The 20359-nt window shown below is 39.1% G+C and overlaps 1 protein-coding gene across 2 annotated transcripts in view; it reads right to left on the bottom strand.

The window, feature by feature from the left end:
* Window positions 1–20359, bottom strand: part of PHLPP2 (PH domain and leucine rich repeat protein phosphatase 2) — a 68905-nt gene that overhangs the window by 41845 nt on the left and 6701 nt on the right. The window contains exons 2-3 of one of the 2 annotated variants that reach the window (XM_065898624.1): window positions 19229–19506; window positions 9632–9765 (exon numbers count right to left, since the gene is read on the bottom strand). In XM_065898624.1, coding sequence (XP_065754696.1) covers window positions 9632–9765; window positions 19229–19506 — 412 coding nt within the window. Of the gene's footprint in view, window positions 1–9631; window positions 9766–19228; window positions 19507–20359 lie in introns of those variants that run through there. The other variant, XM_065898625.1, reaches the window with a different exon arrangement.

The raw sequence follows: 20359 nt of genomic DNA, 5'->3' as shown, positions 1-20359 counted from the left end.
AGTACTGATACATGCTACAAAATGGATGAACCTTAAAACACTATGCTGAGGGCTTTCCTGGTGGCGCAGTGGTTGAGAGTCCGCCTGCCGGTGCAGGGGACACGGGTTCGTGCCCCGGTCCGGGAAGATCCCACATGCTGCGGAGCGGCTGGGCCCGTGAGCCATGGCCGCTGAGCCTGCGCGTCCGGAGCCAGTGCTCCGCAACGGGAGAGGCCACAGCAGTGAGAGGCCCACGTAACGCAAAAAAAAAAAAAAATCTAAAAACACTATGCTGAGTACAAGAAGCCAGCCACAGAAAGCCAAGTATGTATGATTCCATTTGTATCAATTGTTCAGAATAGGCAAATCTATATAGACAGAAAGTAGGTTCATGGTTGCCAGGTGTTGTGGGAGTGGGAAGTAAGGAATGGCTGCTAACAGATATGGGGGTCTCATTTTACAGTGATAAACACGTTCTAAAATTGGATAGTGGTGATGGTTGCACAACTCTCTGAATATACTAAAAAGCACTGAATTGTACACTTTTAAAGAGTGAATTTTATGGTATGTGAATTATATCTCGGTGAAGCTGGGTTTTTTTTAATCTCATCATTTTTCCGAAACTTGCTATTGCATTTATATTCCCCATCCTGGTTAACAGCATGATATATTACAAAGTTAGCTACATCAAATAAAAATGGGACTTCATTACAGCTTCTCATGTTTCCAAATCGTCTAATAGTCTCTTTTGAAGTTTACATGAAACAGATGTTAAATCAATGGATGTACAATTCTTTGAGTCTCTCTTTCCTTGGCCTTATTTCTTTATATTTAATCTATCCATCTAAATCTATCCATCACCACTCTCAGAAAGGAACATTCAATTTGGGGAGGATAAGTTATTTATACATGAAATAACATGCTGTTTATTATTATTTATGGAGCATTTGCTAGATATTCAGAATGCCTCAAGTCTCTGATCTTCTGAAAGTGGTAAAAAACAGAATGAGGAAGTTCTAATAAATGTTTGGAATGTCTAAGAGTTCTAATTAAAAAACAGACTTATAATCTCGAAAGCCAAGGTTCTAAGTGGAAAATCAGGGATAATTTTAATTTCCCTATACATTTATACTTTGAAATGTTCTATAAAGAAAATGGATTGCTTTTATAATTAAAAAAAAAGAGCTTCGAAAACAAAGCATCAAGGACAACCCTGTAGCAATGAATACGTCTATTGCCCATAGGATAGTCTCTAAATACCATTTTTCATTAAAATGAACCAGTCCTTCCTGGTGTGAGTCAGATGATGAAAAGATCAAGAACTTAATGGAAAATCTAGAATGCTATCAAAGACAGTAGTTGGGTCATGTTGGAAGGACATAGAACGCAACCTGAAAGAGCTCCCCCTAGCTGAGATGGGACAAATTGAGCATCACAAAGAAAAATGGCTGCAAATGAATTGAAACAAATATAAATAAGCCCATGAGCTCATGATGATAACTCAAAACAGACAATAAAAAATGAAGTCACACAGATTGTGAATATAATCTGAAAGGCAAAGCAATATGGCTTCTAGAAAAGAATAAAGGGAAAGACTGTTAAATTGGACTATATCAAAATGAAATACTTCTTTTAATCAAAAGATGCCATTAAGGTTCTGGTTCTGAGTTAAACAGAGAAAGCCCACTCTACCCTGTGTCTCCCACTGAATTCACCAATAAAACCTGGACAGAATACCTGGAGCACTGGTGAACCCCAAGCAGGCTAAACTCAACGAAATTCAAGCCCAGACACTTCATAATCAAACTGCTGAAAATTAAAGACAAAGGAAAACTTTTTAAAGAAGCCAGAGAAAGATGAAGCACTATTTATACGGAAACAACGGCTCAAATGACTGTATAAAGTGTGTGCAGGAGCTCTATCATTCCAACTGCTCTGAAAATCTAAAGCTAGTTCAAAATAAAAAGTTAGACAGACAAATAAATAAATACTGGCTGATATATTTTGGGGTAAAAATGAAACATTTACTTACATTTAAAGAGTAAAACAGGAAACCTCAAAACAAATTTCAAACTCGCAATAGCCACCCCCCCCCCCCACCCAACACAAGAACACACTCTGATTTGAAGTATTTCAGTAGAAAATCTTGTGAAGCAGTGGTGGGTAAGCGATCCCACAATCTGGTTTCGTGACCCTGAACAAGTTCCATATTTTTAGGCCTTAGTTTCCCAAGTTTAAGACCAAGGAGTTGGATTAGATGATCCCTAGTCTTTCTCAGTTCTCACATTTTATGGATCCCTCTTATTCTTCTAAACTGTTTCTCCATCAACTATATGGTACAGTACCTTAGAGGTTAAGAAGATGAGATTTAGGGTTTCCCTGGTGGCACAGTGGTTAAGAATACGCCTGCCAATGCAGGGGACATGGGTTCGAGCCCTGGTCCGGGAAGATCCCACATGCCGCGGAGCAACTAAGCTGGTGCGGCACAACTACCGAGCCTGCACTCCAGAGCCCACGAGCCACAACTAAAGAAGCCCGCGCACCTAGAGCCCGTGCTCCGCAACAAGAGAAGCCACCGCGGTGAGAAGCCAGTGCACTGCAACAAAGAGTAGTCCCTGCTTGCCACAACTAGAGAAAGCCTGCGGGCAGCAACAAAGACCCAACTCAGCCAAAAATAAATAAATTAATTAATTAAAAAAAAAAAGAGATTTAGAACCCGTTAAGACCTCTCCAGAGTAATAATATCTACCTACATGGTTGTAAGGATTAAATGAGAAAAGGTACATAGAGTGCTCAGCACCTTAGTACATGCTCAGCACATAGTAAGGGTATAAAACAAATGCTAGTTGTTATAATGAAAGTTCTGCCTTAAGCCTCCTTCTTTTCCTATATTTAAGTATTATTTTCAAGATAATCTTAACAACTTCCACGGATTTAACACTCCCATGTACCTGACTCCCAGACTTGTATTTCCAAAGCTCCTAGTTTCACACTTCCAACTACCTGCCAGACATCTCCAACTGGATGTCTACCACCACTTACAATTAAACATGCCTGAAACCAAGTCATCACCATCCCTGCAAACCAGATCCTTCTCACAGCTCTCACAGCTCAAGTCCTGTCAGTCTCCGGAAGCCACCCAGCCTCAAAACCTCAGAGCCAGCTTTGCCTCTTAGGTTCTCTTCCTCAACTCCTTTTTTCAATCAACCATCAACACTTACTGACTATTCCTTCAAAAAGTCTCTATACGAATGATTCCTTCCCATTCCCTAGTTCAGATCCCTACTAATTCACGCCTGAATTATTATTCACTCTGGTGCCAGATTCATCTTTCTCAGGCTCACTTGGATCCCATCACTTCTGCTACCATCTGCCAAATGAAGGCTAAATTCCTGATATTGCACTCAAGGCCCAAAACAATCTGAACTCAAATTATCTGTGTGTGTGATTCACAGAACATGCACTGAAATTCCTAATACCCCACCTCTGTCCTCCTTTTCCTTTCTGATTACTGAAATTCTGTTGATTTTTAAAGAACCAACCCGAATACTACATCTTCAGAAAGATTTCTTTGATTCTAGAGATATCCCTGATTTTTCAGAGAAGAAAAGTGAATGAGAACTTCCTTATCGACTATCAGAATCTATCATATAGGTATATTAAAAATAGCATTGGTATTAGCATAAGACAAAGACATCAATGTAATAGGACAGTGTCCAAAAACAGACCCCCACCTGTATAGGAACTTAATAATAATAAAGGTAATGCTTCAAATCAGCAGGAAAAGGATGAGCTATTTCATAAGTATTGTTGGGACAACTGGCTATCAACAGAGAAAAAAGTAAAGTTAGATCCCTACCTCATATCACATTCTAAAAATATAAAAGTACTAGAAGAAAATATAGAGTATGTTTATTTCCTAGGATAGGGAAGGAACGTAAAGGTATTAAAGGAAAAGACTGACTAAATCTGATTAAATAAAACTTCTGCACAATAAAAAACAATACGCAAAACTACAAAACAAGTTACAGGTTGGAAAAAAAATGTGTCACAAATACAGTACACAGAGGATATATATTCAGAATATATACAAAAGTCCTTCTGAGGCTTCCCTGGTAGCGCAGTGGTTGAGAGTCCACCTGCCGATGCAGGGGACGCAGGTTCGTGCCCCGGTCCGGGAAGATCCCACATGCCGTGGAGCGGCTAGGCCCGTGAGCCATGGCCGCTGAGCCTGTGCGTCTGGAGCCTGTGCTCCGCAACGGGAGAGGCCACAACAGTGAGAGGCCCGCGTACCACACACACACACAAAAAAAAGTCCTTCTGATCAATATGAAAAAGGATAAACAACAGAAATATCAAGGGTTAATTCAAAGGAGAAGAAAACTTAAAGATCAATGTAAATATGACACAATATTCAACCATACTAGTAATCAGGAAAACAAAATCAAAACAACGAGACCAACATTTAATCCATTAGATTAGTAAAAGTTTTAAATGCTAATAATATTAAAAGGTGATATTGTGAGCAAAGAGGTACTCTGATATACTGATGGGATATACATTCGTTTTGCAGTAGTAACTATTAGTATTTTAAATGAGAATAAATATCCTATGACCCAATAACTTCATGTTTAGAGATTTACCCTGAAGAAACATAGGTGCAGGGACTTCCCTGGTGGCGCAGTAGTTAAGAATCCGCCTGCCAATGCAGGGGACATGGGTTCGAGCCCTGGTCTGGGAAGATCCCACATGCCATGGAGCAACAAAGCCCGTGCACCACAACTACTGAAGCTGTGCTCTAGAGCCTGCAAGCCACAATGACTGAGCCCGTGAGCCACAACTACTGAAGCCCGTGCACCTAGAGCCCGTGCTCCGCAACAAGAGAAGGCACTGCAATGAGAAGCCTGCACACTGCAACAAAGAGTAGCCCCTGCTCACCGCAACTAGAGAAAGCCCGTGCACAGCAATGAAGACCCTATGCAGTCAAAAATAAATACATTTTTAAAAATAAATAAAATAAAAATTCTGATTACATCATTAAAAAAAAGAAACACAGGTGCACAAAGATGCAATTTTACTACAGTGCTATTTGTAATAGTCCATCACTAGGGAAATTGTTATATAAACTATAATACATACATGACATCCAATAGTATGCAACATAAAGAAATGCATATAGAAGATAGTTAAGAAAAGACCTCCAAACACTGTTGGGAGAAAAAAAGCATGAAGACTAACACCAAATGACAGCATTTATGTAAACAAAATATATTTCTGCAAATACACATTAGATAGGAATAAAAGTTAGAAAATTCTCAACGGGTATATACCAAGTTGATTATTACATCATAATTATCACATTATATATCACTGCTTAATAGATAACCACTATCGGTATATACTTGTATTAACTCAAAAATTCTACTTGTAGGAATCACTTCCTCCCTCTACCCCAGAGGTCAGCCATTCTCTTCACTTTTATAATAGTAATTTCCTTGTTTTCTTTATGTTTTTGCTACTCATGTATTAGTTATAGCAATTTTTAACTACTGTAACAAAAAGAATATACTGGTCCAAACACAAGATAAATGTAATTCTCTGCTAGGGTGGGCAGTCTGGGTTCCCAGGGGTCAACTCTGTTGAGAAACTCCAGCTGATGGTGGCTCTGCCATTTTCAACACATGACTTCAATATTGCTCTTGATGACTGCCTGCCTACCCTACAGAAGAGTAAAAGAGCAAGAAGTATGCATGGGAGGCTTTAGGAACCAGGTATGAAAGTGGCACACAACAATTCCACTCCATACCACTTTAGAAAGTTTTGTCACAGGTGCACACCAAACTGCACAAAAGACTGAGAAATGAGATGTAGCTGGGCAGTCATGGGCCCACCTCTAAGTCTTATAACAGAGGAAGGAAAGAGCAGCTTTGGATGGACAGAGAGTGGTACTGTCACACATCTCTAAACAATACGGCTGAGTTTTGCCTGTTTTCGAACTTTAAATGAATGGAAACATACTATATATGCAATTCTTTTGTATCTGGTTTCTTTTGTTTGTGTTTATGCTCCTTGGATGAAACTGTCTCAAACAACGTGTACAGAGAATACCAAACAGAAAGAAATGCTCAGGCTGGGTGCTATGCTACCTGAGCTATTCAACCCCAGAACTACAACATCACTAGCAAATCACACCTTCTAGATGCCACTTCCTCTTACATAATAAGGAGTTGATTAATGGGCTCTCTTAATCTCTGTGATTGATCATGCTACCCACTCATCTTTAGTTACATATGTTATTTCAAGGCTTTTTTTTTTTTTTCAAGGCTTTTATATCATGAATCTGTACTGAGTCACTCCAATCAGTTTCCCCCAGCACCCCCCAAGAAAGACTGATAACTAGCATTTGCACAATGGCCCCTGGAGTACCGGAGACGTTTCATATCCAGCAAACAAAGCAAAACACTGGTTTGAACTTAGGCCCTCTGACCCTGGCCTCATTAACAGTATATGCTAAGCTAACGCACCAAAGACTCTATGCAAGAAATACTGAAAGCTGATTGCTAAGCTATTTGCTTCAAAAAGAATACTTCAAATTCTTTACAACTCCTCTCTTCAAAAGGAGAGGCCTAAAAAAAAAAAAGGTGAGGGCTATTTCCCTTCTCTATATAGTGTGGGCTGTATTTGGTGACTCAATTCTAATAGAAAGTGGTGAAAACAATGGTGACTTATAAGGCTAGGTCATAAAAAACACTTAAGCCTGTGTGTTGTGTGTATGTATGTGTGTGTGTTATGTGTTTGCGTGCACATGTGAATGTGTGTGTTTCCCATCACTGGGGGCAGCTAGCTGCTACATCGTGAAGACGCTTAAGCAGCCCTAGAGAAGGGTTCACATAGCGAGCAACTGAGATCTCCTGCCAAAAACTGGTGAGAAACTGGGGCCTTCTACCAACAGCCATATGAGTGAGCCATGTTAGAAGTGAATCTTCCAGCCCCACTCAAGCCTTCAGATGACTGCAGCTTCAGCCAATATAATGAGTACTATCTCACTGAGACTCAACCCAAAACCATCCAGCTAATTCCTCCTAGATTTCTGACCCATAGAAACTGTATGATATAATATCGGGACTTCCTTGGCAGTCCAGAGGTTAAGACTCCGTGCTACCACTGCAGGGGGCGTGGGTTTGATCCCTGGTCAGAGAACTAAGAGCCCACATGCTGCACATGGCGCGGCCAAAAAATAAAAATAAATTTAAAAATAAATATTTAATATCATTTTATGTCACTAAATTTTTTTTTAAATTTTTATTTATTTTTTGGCTGAATTGGGTCTCCACTGCTGTGCGTGGGCTTTCTCTAGTTGCAGCAAGCAGGGCCTACTCTTCGTTGCAGTGCATGGGCTTCTCACCGAGGTGGCTTCTCTTGTTGCAAAGCATGGGCTCTAGACGCATGGGCTTCAGTAGTTGCAGCATGTGGGCTCAGTAGTTGTGGCTCGCGGACTCTAGAGCACACTCTCAGTAGTTGTGGTGCACGGGCTTAGCCGCTCCGCAACATGTGGGATCTTCCCAGACCAGGGATCAAACCCGTGTCCCCTGCATTGGCAGGTGGATTCTTAACCACTGCGCCACCAGGGAAGTCCTAAGTCACTAAATTTTGAGGCAATTTGTTACACAGCCAACAGAAAATACCCTTATCTATCTATCTACCTACACACACATACATACTTTTTTTAACCTTTTATTTCTGGTGCCATATACATATATTGCCTATTTTCAAAAGTAACTAGCTTTAAAAACCTCTTTCTCAAATGTAATTTTCTCACTCAAATCATACTAGCTTCTCTGAATTAAAAGAGCTCACTTTTGGAAATGTTCTCTGTTAATGACTCCCCCACCCCCGCAAATATAGTAAGTACTACGAACTGGTACTCTTTTTTTTTTTTTTTTTTTAATTTATTTATTTTGGCTATGTTGGGTCTTTGCTGCTGCACATGGGCTTTCTCTAGTTGCACGAGCGGGGGCTACTCTTCCTTGCGGTGCGCGGGCTTCTCATTGCGGTGGCTTCTCTTGTTGCGGAGCACAGGCTCTAGGCATGTGGGCTGCAGCAGTTGTGGCTCACGGGCTCTAGAGCGCAGCCTCAGTAGTTGCAGCGCACGGACTTAGCTGCTCCACGGCATGTGGGATCTTCCCGGACCGTGTCCCCTGCACTGGCAGGTGGATTCTTAACCACTGTGCCACCAGGGAAGCCCCCCAAACTGGTACTCTTTTTGACTTTACTGGAAATATCCTCTGAAGGGAGTATTAAGATCCTAGGCATGCTACAATTTATCAGGTGTTATTAATAAATTAATGCAATCATGCCAACTGTTGTGTTATAACTGACTTCAAATGCAATCTCACTGGTTATAAAGGAGCTCGCCAGCATCTCAAGGCTCAGCTTTCATCCCAGAATGAAAACATGGAGTGAAGAACTTATGTGCAACCACATATAAAGAGCATGTTACTATCCAAGATTTATTGTTATTTTTTAACCAAGCTTTACAGTAATAGATCGGTTGTGTTCCTCAAATTAGTCTTAAAAGATTTTCCTCAGATTTAACATCAACCTAGCAACTATTCTCCCTCCATGAACTAACAAAGGAGAGAAATGAATGGAAATAAAATAAAATGAAACCAACTTTTTTTTTTTTTTTTTGAAACCAACTTTTAAGGGACACGTCAGAAAATATTGTTGTGGTGAAAAATTATAAATAAAATCTTTTGTGAAGTGCATTTAATAAAACTGGCTTGTGACGTGTCACAAGAGTTCAGATTAAATCAATAATTTGAGGAATGAGAGCAGGAAATCTTAGTAAATGGTTATGCCTACATACACTAATAACTTAGTTACTAGTTCAACTGTTTGATAAATGGGTCATATTAACTCAAAACTGTTAGGTATTAAATAGCTCTGTTATTTACTAGCTGTATGACCTTGAACAAGTTAACTTCTCTGTCTCTGTAAAATGAGACAACAATTCCTAGAGCATAAGGTGGCTATACTGAGTAAACTGGGTAATTCACAAGCATAAAAGCACACAGTAAGCACTCAAAAAATGGTACTCAGTAGTATTATTAGTTATTGATGTGTATTTGGAGAGTAATATTCAGAAATATTCTGACTTCCTTAAGGCTAACTTTATGACTAAAGTGATCAGATGAAAAATAGTCAATAAGGAAAAAATGCACCGAAAGAGAAGAGCATGTAAAATATCCAAGATTTAAAGCTTACTAAATTCAACAATATACACGTCTGATGTGTTCATCAAATGTTAAGTCATATATGATAATAACCACCTACTTCTCAACATTCTCGAACTATCCAGAAGTTCATGGACTTTATAAAGAACTTGAAAATATAACTGATACTAAAGCTATGATTTGATCAAGATGCTGGCAAAAGTACGTAACAATTCTGTAAGTCAGCAAAACACCAGAACAAAAAGAGCAAAAATAAAAAGGGAAGGCTGTTTTTGCTGTTGTTTTCTAACTACATTAGTAAATTGGCTTAAAAATGGCTTTGGATAAAATCTTTTTAAAAGGCTGAAGACAGACAGAGGTACAAATAATCAATTAAAAGTCATTAATGTATACACACAGCCATGATAAATCCTTACCACCATAAAATCGAAGCATACAGCCAAGGTCAGGATTTGCCGCCTCCTCCTGTATGCGCACAGGGTCATCAAACCCCAGCCTGGACAAGTAATCATAAACAATCTGAAGAGGTCGTTCAGTAGGTTCCAGTCTCCTGCTTATACAATTCAAAAGAAAAATATTTGTTAAGTAATAAACACACTTCATTCGATTTTTAAAATCTTTTAATACGTGCTAGATTTTTACTTCTGTATCAAGATTTTCTCTAATATCACATGATACAACTAATCTAAACAAGTGGTGCTCAAAGTTTTTGGTCTCGGGATCCCTCTATAGTTTTTGAGGCCCCCAAAGAGCTTTTGTTTACACGGGGTGTATCTATTGACATTTACTGAATGAGAAACTGAACTTAAGAATTTCTAAATATTTAGTTATTCATTTTAAAATAACAACAATAAACACATTACATGTTAACAAATATTTTTTGAAAACTATATTTTCAGAATAAAACAAATTTAGTGAGAAGACTGGCATTATTGTATATTTTATAAATCTCTTTAACAGCTGGTTTAATAGAAGATAGCTAGATTCTCAGATATGTAGCATCTAGAAAACTCCACTGTATACTTACAAGACTGAAAGTGAAAAAGAAGATTAATACCTCATTATTATGAAAGAGTTTTGACCTCATGCACCTCTTCAAAAAGTCTCAGAGACCCCCAGAGGGCCCTTTGAGAACCTCCGCTTCAAACTTAAAGGCATCGAATTGAAATTATGAGATATAAAAGATTGTATCTGGCCATAACTGATTTCACATAAGCTGCAACACAATTATAAATGGAGACTTTGGGTTGCTGACTATATCCTATATATTTCCTCTGGCTTCACAGATGATTTTTCCATAAAAACTAGGAATGAACTGCCCAGTAATTCCCCAGAAATCATTAGATTACATGGTTCTGACTGAAAGCTAGGTAAAACCAGAATGTTAGTAATCACTTGTGGCTTCTGGTGACACTGCATATTTTAAAATCACACAGACTTAAGGCAGCTCATTTACAATTCTTTCATCAGAAAGCAAAGAGTCATAAATACACCAGCTAAGAGCATGAGCTCCAAAAGTCAGACTGCCTGGGTTTGAGTCTCACTTCTGCCACTTATCAAATGCATGTATGCCCCTAGACAAGTTATTTAACCTCATTGTCTTAAATTCCTCGTCAGTATAATGGGTAGTGCCTAACTCACAGAGCTGCTATTAGAAGTATTTATTTATTTGCTTACAAGAAGATATCACATAGTATATAAAGTGCTTAGCAAATTATTTGGCATGTAGTAGTGTTCAATAATGTACTGACATTATTCAAAAAAAGTCTTAGGAATGGAATAAAAGTTTAATTAGAATAAAAATAAAATGTCTCCCCTATCTGAAACAACAACCAAAAAACAAGTATAGGAAAGCCTGTATGTTTAAAAGATCTTGAAGAACATTATTCATATCCTAAAAGGATTCTGTTTAGAAAACTTAAGTCTTGTATTAATCAGAAGAAACATGATAAACCTTCCATCATGGCAAAAAGATATGAAAGAACTCTGTGTTTTGTGGTTAAAGAACTAGAAAATACTGGTTGGCAATATGCTTTAATTTAAAAAAACATGAAATGGGAATACTACAAAGTGGAATATAAACAACTGTAAAAATATGGTAATTTAGGAATGGAAATCATATTGATGAGTACAGAAAGTAAAAAATAAAAATAGGGACTTCCCTGGTGGTCCAGTGGCTAAGACTCCACACTCCCAATGCAGGGGGCCAGGGTTCGATCCCTGGTCAGGGAACTAGATCCCTCATGCCGCAACTAGGACCCAACACAGCCAAATAAATAAACATTTTTTTTAAAATCTAAAATAAATAAATAAAAATAAAGTAAAACCACCTCCTGGCCCCTCCTGACTGTTCAGTTCTGACTTTCAGCTTCCATCAGCTCAGAACTACTACATGGGGAATGACCAAAGAACTAAAAGCCTACAAAGACCAATAAATATTGAATTTAATAGAAATGAAAATAAACTTTTCAGAATAAAAATATCAGTTACAATTAATCTCTAGCCAAATAAAATAAAAATCCACAAAGGGCTGTGACAATTAGGCACCTTCCCAGTACAATGGTAGAATTCTTCTAAGAAGGATGCATTTTAAGAGAGACTTCTAATAAACTATATCCTGGACGGGTCAATTAGCCATGTAATAGGAAGACTGACTGAAGGATTAACTTGAAGACAAGGTGACCAAGGGCATAAAGAGCCCTCTCTACCTTCCAATGTCAAGAAGGATTAGACTTACTCTATCTAGATTGCTCCAAAGAATAGGACTAGGACCAAGGAGAAGTTGCACAGGTAGAGTTGATTAAAAAATGAGGAAAAACCTTAATGATTAGAGAAGCCCAATAACGAAACAGACTACCTCTCAAAATAGTTCACAGAGAGCTAGAGAGCCCTCTGTCACGGACACTTTAGACGAGTCTCCTCTAAGAAACAAGTTGGGCCAGATGATCTTCAGCATCTTTTAAAATTCAGGGCTCTTTCAGGTATTTAAGACACCTTGCTAATATAATACAAATTCTACGTGAACACTGCTATTATTTTTGGATACAGAGATCAATGTATTTAAATATAATTCCATATAATGATGACATATTCAAGACCAAGAAACATTATCAATACTTTCAGGCTAAAGCTCATTGACTCAATTTTCCTATTTCTCTCTGGAAAGCCAGGAGAAATGGAAATATCCTAATTCTGACATATTTTACCTGATCAAATGTCCTGGTCTAAAAAGGCTCTGTAGATTTTGGAAAACCTCTTTATATATTTCCACCTAAAGAAAGTATTCTCCCTGGTGGGACGGGGAAAAAAAAAATCAAGAGAATCTCAACATCTGCTCTTATTAATTTAGCATAAATGAGCAAACAAGAAATAGTTCAAGAACTGCAAAAACAAGTAAAACGAGGGACTAATTCCATTTACTCATTAAACTCATCTGCTTAAGAGAGTAGAGTATGGGGGAGGGAAATGCTATAATATGCTTACGGATCAATTTTGTGTTTCAAAGTTCCAAAAGTTTAACAGGCTGCTAATTAGCTGTGTGTTAAATCTCTCACAAATCAAAGGAAATATATATACTGCAAAACAGGTGTAGGAGAGAGTATGTTAGCAAAGAAAGGTTCCATTCAGCATTTGAAATACTTCCACTGCGCTTTAAGAAGAGACAATATGACTATTGTTAACAGTTTTAGTTTGCTTCTAATGCTTCAAGGAGCTACAATAGTCCTTGTAAATCTGAATATATGTGCATATGGTTATTTTTCTCCAAACCAGCCAACCAATACAGTAATGCTATCAACAGTGTTTGCAGCTCTTAGCCAATCTGAACAGCGCCCACAGTTAAGTTAGAGGTAAGAGAAGAGTACATTTCATTCCAGGTATCATTTCACAAGAATTCTAGTTAATAGTGGGAGGCAAAAGTATACATTATTTTTCTTTTTTTTTTGGTATGCGGGCCTCTCACTGTTGTGGCCTCTCCCATTGCGGAGCACAGGCTCCGGACGGGCAGGCTCAGCGGCCATGGCTCACGGGCCCAGCCGCTCCGCGGCATGCGGGATCTTCCCGGACCAGGGCACGAACCCATGTCCCCTGCATCGGCAGGCGGACTCTCAACCACTGCGCCACCAGGGAAGCCCAAAAGTATACATTATTAAACCCCAACATATTGTATCCAAGACCCTAACAAAGCAGAGCAGCATTCTCTACAACAAAGTCAGGTTAAAACTCAATCTCTGGCCATCTATAAAGGTAAAATCTGCAAAATTTGAAGACCGACAATACAGATCACGATACAAACAACAAGGATACTTCGATGAATGTTTACCCCATACCTGACACTATGCTGGGAAGTATCTCACATTTTACAAAACTAGGAAATAAGAAAAATGAGGTTCAGAGAGTCACACAATTAGTACATATGGCATCAGGGTTTGAACCTGTGTCGGTTTCCTTACAAAGCCTAGCCTCCTTTAGGGAAACAATACTATTTTCTAAATGTAGATTTAAAATGTATGCAGAAGAGAGCTCAAAGCACTTCATATGTTAACTTACATCAAGAAACATAAAAAGTTATGTTTTAAAATTACTGTACGTCATTAGTCTAATACATCATCATTTGAAAGATAGACTACTTTTATGCATCATTGTTGTATGAGAGTCTTTCTAGCCTTCGTGGTCCCTGGTTCCTGTGGGGTAGATTCTAAATCCTCAGAGTTTCCTGAGTAATGGGAGTGTCTTAGTTATTCATGAGCCCCTTGGATAACCCCTAGGTTTATGCTAAGAAATGAGCTGACTCAGGATGGGGGCTGGTCACCAGAAAGACCAACCACGTGAAGACAGGGCTGGGGCCTGGAGTGAGCCCGACCTTGGGGGAGGGGAGGGCTGGAGATTTGAGTTCAAGCACCTACCTGATCAATGACTAAATCAGTCAAGCCTACCCTATAATACCTCAATAAAAATTCTGTACCGAAGCTTCCCGATGGATGAACACACTAATGTGCTGGGAGGGTAACACGGATGCTCCCAGACCTCGCCCTATGTGTGTCTTCATTTGGCTGGTCCTGATTTGTATCCTTTATACGAAAATTGTAATCTTAAATATTGCTTTCTTGTGTTCTGTGAGACATTCTAGTGAATTATTGAACCTGAAGGGGTCATGGGAGCCCCCTAAATTTTTATCCAGTTGGCCTGAAATGCAACCAGAGCATAAAGTCAGGGCGGTCTTGTTGGAGACCAGGCCCTTTAAATTGTTTGTTTGTTTGTTTAATTTTTATTTTATATTGGAGTATAGCTGATTAACAACGTTGTGTTAGTCTCAGGTGTAATGTCCTTTAACCTGTGAAGGAAGTTTGTGCAAACTCTGCGTGGTTAGTGTCAGAACTGTACTGCAGTAAACCAGATGGCATTGTAACAACCATTAAGAAAGAAAAAACACTGCCAGTTAGACTATGACCTACCAACAACTGTAAGATACACACTGATTTTAGAAGTATTAAAATGTAAAAACAAAACAAAGTTTTAATAAAAACAAATTACTTAATGTGTAACACATTCTTTTAAAGCTTTAAAATACTACAGAAATATGAAACACAAAACAAAAATAATCCTTTTCCTTCCTCAGGGTTAATCAGCTCAGTATGTATCCTGAAACAGGACTTTTCATTCCACTTTTACAATATCAAAATATGGTAAAACAAAACTATAGTGACTTGTTAAGAGGTCACCCAGCAAGTCAGTGATAGTAAAGGAATTAGAACTCAGGATCCCAAATCCTGAGGGCATAATTTTCTGTTAGATATATTTTATCTATTCTTAGCTTATCTTAAAAGATAGTGTATCAACCACAGAAATCTTAGTCATTTTGATGACTGAAAATAAAAGTAAAAATATGACCATGAGCCAAAGGGCACTTCATTTTGTTACATGTGATATTTTTACAACTTTTCAAAGAGAAGGCAATGACTACACTAAGCTTCACTACTGAGTCATCTGTCACTTTAACAGTCCAATAAAACAGACAGACCAAATAGTATCATGTAAAGGGCACCGGACTGGGAGACAGGATACTTGTGTTCCAACTAGAGCACTAGCACCAGGCAGCTGCAGGAATGTGCTTTGGACCTGACCTCTCCAGGCCTCTGTTTCACATCCATAAAACGAAAGAAAATGGTTTCAGTGATTCCCATGGGGAAGTAACTGGCCTTTTAGGTAGGACAATTCTTTGCTGTACAAGATGGTCCCACACATTGAGGACATTAAGGCTCCCTGTCCTGAATGCTGACCCTAGATGCTGGTAACCCTCCCCTGTAGTTGTGATAACCAAAAGCCCTGCCCCCACATGTATTTCCGGATGGAAAGGGCAGTGGATGGTGAGGTTGGTAGGTTGGGTTCATTTTACTAGTAGGCAGTGGTCTCCAGCCTTTTTGGCACCAGGGGCCGGTTTCGTGGAAGACAATTTTTCTACGGACCGGTGGCAGGGAGGCTGGTGGGGGGCAGCGGGAGGGGGTTCAGGCGGTAATGTGAGCAATGGGGAGCAGCAGATGAAGCTTCACTCACTCACTGCTTACCTCCTGCTGTGCGGCCCAGTGCCAGGGGTTGGAGACCCCTGCTAGTAGGCATCTCTCTTAGGTTCCTTCAAGTGCTAAAATTCTATAAACTAGTAACCCCTCTGTTAAATTCAAGTGACAAGTCCATGATTAAAAAAGAGTAAGGAAAGAAGGAAATCATGGATGATTTAGGAAAAACATGGGGTAATTTTAGTGCCAGTAATCCCATTTCTAGGACCTAGTTCACGGAAATCAACAATGTAAAGAGTCATGGGCAAAGGTTTAGTCATCACACTACTTCTAAGGGTTGAGTGACTTGAAACAACCCAAACAGGTAACACTTATTGAGCACTTACTAGGTCCAGGCATCATTTTAAGAAGTTTACTTCCTTGTTCCTCAAAGTGTAGCACATCACTTAGGAGCTTAATAGAAATATAGACCCACAGGCCCCACCCCAGAGCCACTGAATCAGAATCTGCATTTTAACAAGCTCCCCAGCTGGACATTCGAGTTTAAGAAGCGTTACAAGTATTAATTCACTTAATCTTCGTAACATGTATAATCTATTTAATCCTCGTGATAACTCTATAATGTAAATATTATCACCCTCCATTGTACAGATTAGTAAACTGAGGACAAAGCGTTAGGCAACTTGCATAGTAACACAGCCAATTTGAACACACACACTCTCAATCCAGAATCCAAGCTCTACACCATTACTGCACATAATTTCTCAAATTTTAAACAAGTTATAGTATATGCATAAAATAGAATATTCTGTAGTTATTAAAACTGGTATCTAAGGAATTTTTAATGATACAAGGAAATTAACTGAAGTAAGCAGTAAATAAAATTGAATATATGGTGTGGGTCCAAATACGTAATTTTAAAAAATTACACACACACACACACTTATTTTGAAAAAGATCTGGAAAAAAAAAATGTCAGCATGGCGGGGGAAGGGGGAGGTAATATATGGAATCTGGTGTCAGAATGCCAGAGTTCAAATTCCAGCTCTACACTTACCAGCCAAGTGATTCTAGGTGAGATGATTAACTCTTTTAAGACTCATTTTCCTCATCTATAAAATAGGGAAAGTATTTACCTCACAAGATTGTTATGAGGATTAAGTGAGATAATCTACAAAAAGCATAAGCAATGAAAATTATTTCTCTTTATACTTTTTCATTTTTCCAAAATTTCTACAATGAATATAAATCACACTTCATTAAGCAGCAAAAAATGTTATTAAAAAAAGATATTGTGTTAGACTGTCAACTATCTTATGAAGGGCTATTACAAAGAAAGTACCTATTCTTCTGATGCGATAAACGTAAGACTGAACTCAAGCAATTAACCGTTGAGTAAGAGGTCTAAAATGATCTTTAAACAATTATGATTAAATAGTGAAACTGAGCAAGGCACACTGTGCCAGTTCCCCTCCGGGAGGGCCTTTACTCGGAAGGAAGTCCACCATCTATCATGAATGATGTCAACATTCCAACTGCTTGGCAGTACCTGCCTGGCCTTGAACAAGTTACTGGACCTCTCGAAGAGCCTCAATTTTCCTCATTGGAAAGGAATAATCCTACCTCTCTTAGAGTTACTGTGAGGATTTAATGAGAAAATGTGCATAAAGCAGTAAGCCCGTTAACTAGCAAAAGAAAGCACTTAATGTTAGCTAAAATATATCATCATTTCTTTGGCTGGCTGAGGCTTCTTGAGCTCCTATTCCAGCAATGAGAATATATTCGGATCTCAAATAATGTATGATCGCACTTCTATGTGGAATCTAAAAACACAACAAACTAGTGAATGTAGCAAAAAAGAAGCAGCCTTGCAAATATAGAGAACAAACTAGGGGCTACCAGTGGGGGGTGGAGGAGCAACACAGCCAGGGCAGGGGGGCGGGGGGTGGGGGAGTAGAGGCGGTAGTGGGAGGCACAAACTACTGGGTGTCAGACAGGCTATAAGGATGTAGTGTACAGCACAGGGGATACAGCCAATATTTTATAATAACTGCAAATGGAGTGTAACCTTTAAAAATTGTACAAATTTTTAAAAATTTTTAAAAAAAGAAAATATATTCATATCTTCAAACCACAGTTCAACAGTGTTTTCATTATTTTATAATCAATTATGTTTTCAAAGAGCTATTTCATTAGAAATTATCAAGGCTACAGGACTAAAAAGAGACAAACTCTCCATTTTAAGTACAGTTTAGATTCACTAAAGTAAATTGTATCACATTTGGATTCTTAACTACACAACTAGTAGTAGCAAGTCAATTCAAGTGGGGTTTTCTCCACTTTTCTAGTACTTTTATGTATACACACATTGGTATACAGATGAGTAATAAGTCTTAGGTTTAAATACTTGAACTCCGTCAATCACTACCAGCTATAATGTAGGTCAAGGCTTTCCACCTGATAAAATTAGATCGGAATCAGTGTTAAGATTTAGAAAAGCCTAAGGGTCACCCAGTCTGATCCTTTCGTTTTACAAATGGATTTAGGAAATGTAGTTAACTGGTGAACAAGGAAAACATTCAAGTGCTAGTCTACTTTTTCAGGAATTAGTCCAAATCCTTAAGGAAAATAATAATAAACCCCTGTTTAGACTTTAAAATGATATCAATGTTTAGCTCAGCTAAAGGTGTTACTATCATTGCCACATTTTTAGGTGTAAGTGGAAGCCTCCTTTCTCACTTTCAACAGTACTGAATCCACAGTTTTGAATTCTGTTTTGAGACATTTATTTATTACAGGGAAAGGGGAGGAGAGAAAGTCAGTGGTCAGGCACTTAAGGAGCTCTTATTTGAGGTCTAACTCAAAGAACTAATAGTTTTTTTTAAAAAGCTGAATCAGGGCTTCCCTGGCTGCGCAGTGGTTAAGAATCTGCCTGCCAATGCAGGGGACACAGGTTCGTGCCCTGGTCCGGGAGGATCCCACATGCCACAGAGCAACTAAGCCCGCAAGCCACAACTACTGAGCCTGTGCTCTAGAGCCTGTGAGCCACAACTACTGAAGCCCGTGCGCCTACAGCCCGTGCTCCACAACAAGAGAAGCCACTGCATTGAGAAGCCCGGGTACCGCAACGAAGAGTAGCCCCCACTCGCTGCAACTAGAGAAAAGCCCGCGCACAGCAACAAAGACCCAATGCAGCCAAAAATAAATAAATTTAATGTTTAAAAAAATTTTTTTTTAATTTATTTTAAATTTAGATATCTGACCTATGATATAATTCAAATGAAGTAATTATCAAATTTTCCTTCCTTTTCCTTTAAAAACTGACAGTTTTTAAATTCAAGAATCCTAATGTCAGCATTCCAGGGAGAAATCTTTTTTCAAGCCTAGTGACCCCATAACCATCATCAGCTCCAGCACGAATGAAGTCTTAAAGCCCACTTCCAAGCAGAAACACATGTGACTTATATTGCAGGAGAATTAGTGGTAAAACTCTGACCTCACCTGACCAGGTCTCCATGAAGCTGCAAATAAAGACGTTCCCTTCCCTCTCCAGCACAAATTTCTGACGCTGGCGTGTCTACTGTGCAAAGGACAAGATGTAAGTCGGAGGAGGAGGAGGCAGTGGCGGAGGCGCTGGCTGCAGTGGCCGTGGCGGTGTCTGCTCCGTACAGGTAAACACAGCCTCTCTTCACATCTTCTCGCAGCCAGTCTCTCTCTCGAGAACCAAACCTACTTCTCCTATTCAGACAATGTCTGCTCCCATTGCGTTTCATAGTTCTCTAAAAACGTCAGGAAAAAGAAATCATTAGCTCAAATGTCTGACTGAATTAGACACATTCAGTCCTCAGCCCACCTTTCCACTCCGTAGTCACCAATACTTGACTCAGTACCGCCTCCTCTCACAGAGCCTTCTGCACCTGCCATGCCCAGCCCTAAACTGAAAATTTTCATTCTCTTTACTGCTAGCTGTTCATGTCTCTGTCCATCATCTTTTTTTTTCTACTTTTACTTTTTTTTTACTTTTTGATTTTTGGCTGCGTCAGGTCTTAGTGGCGGCACACAGGAACTTCATTGCAGTGTGCGGGTTTTCTTTCTCTAATTGTGGCGCACAGGCTCCAGGGCATGTGGGTTCTGTAGTTTGAGGCGCATGGGCTTAGTTGCCTCGTGGCATATGGGATCTTAATTCCCCAACCAGGGATCGAAACCCATGTCCCCTGCATTGGAAGGCCGATTCTTTACCACTGGACCACCAGGAAAGTCCCTGTCAGTCATCTTCTGACCTTTTTTTTTCTTTATGTTTTCATAAAAATGTCAAGAACAGTAGTGTACCTACTATCTAATTTTCACAAACTTTAATATTTTGCCATATTTAGTTCAGATCATTATTCTAAAGAACATATATATGATATATCCTTACATATATAGCTAAAGCCACCTACTACCTAAAACAATCCCATTCACCTCCCTCATTCCCCAGAAATAAACACTCTACTACAGTGTTTATCATCCCATGCATTTTTTTTTAATTTCTGATTTTTATTGATTGATTGGTTGATTGATTTTTGGCTGCGTTGGGTCTGTGTTGCTGCGCATGGGCCTCCTCTAGTTGTGGCGAGCGGGGGCCACTCTTCG

This window comes from Phocoena phocoena, chromosome 20 (genome assembly GCF_963924675.1).
Source record: "Phocoena phocoena chromosome 20, mPhoPho1.1, whole genome shotgun sequence".
In the NCBI taxonomy this organism is placed as follows: domain Eukaryota; kingdom Metazoa; phylum Chordata; class Mammalia; order Artiodactyla; family Phocoenidae; genus Phocoena; species Phocoena phocoena.
Note: the sequence above shows the minus strand (reverse complement) of the source record. Positions and strands in the feature narration are given on the sequence as shown.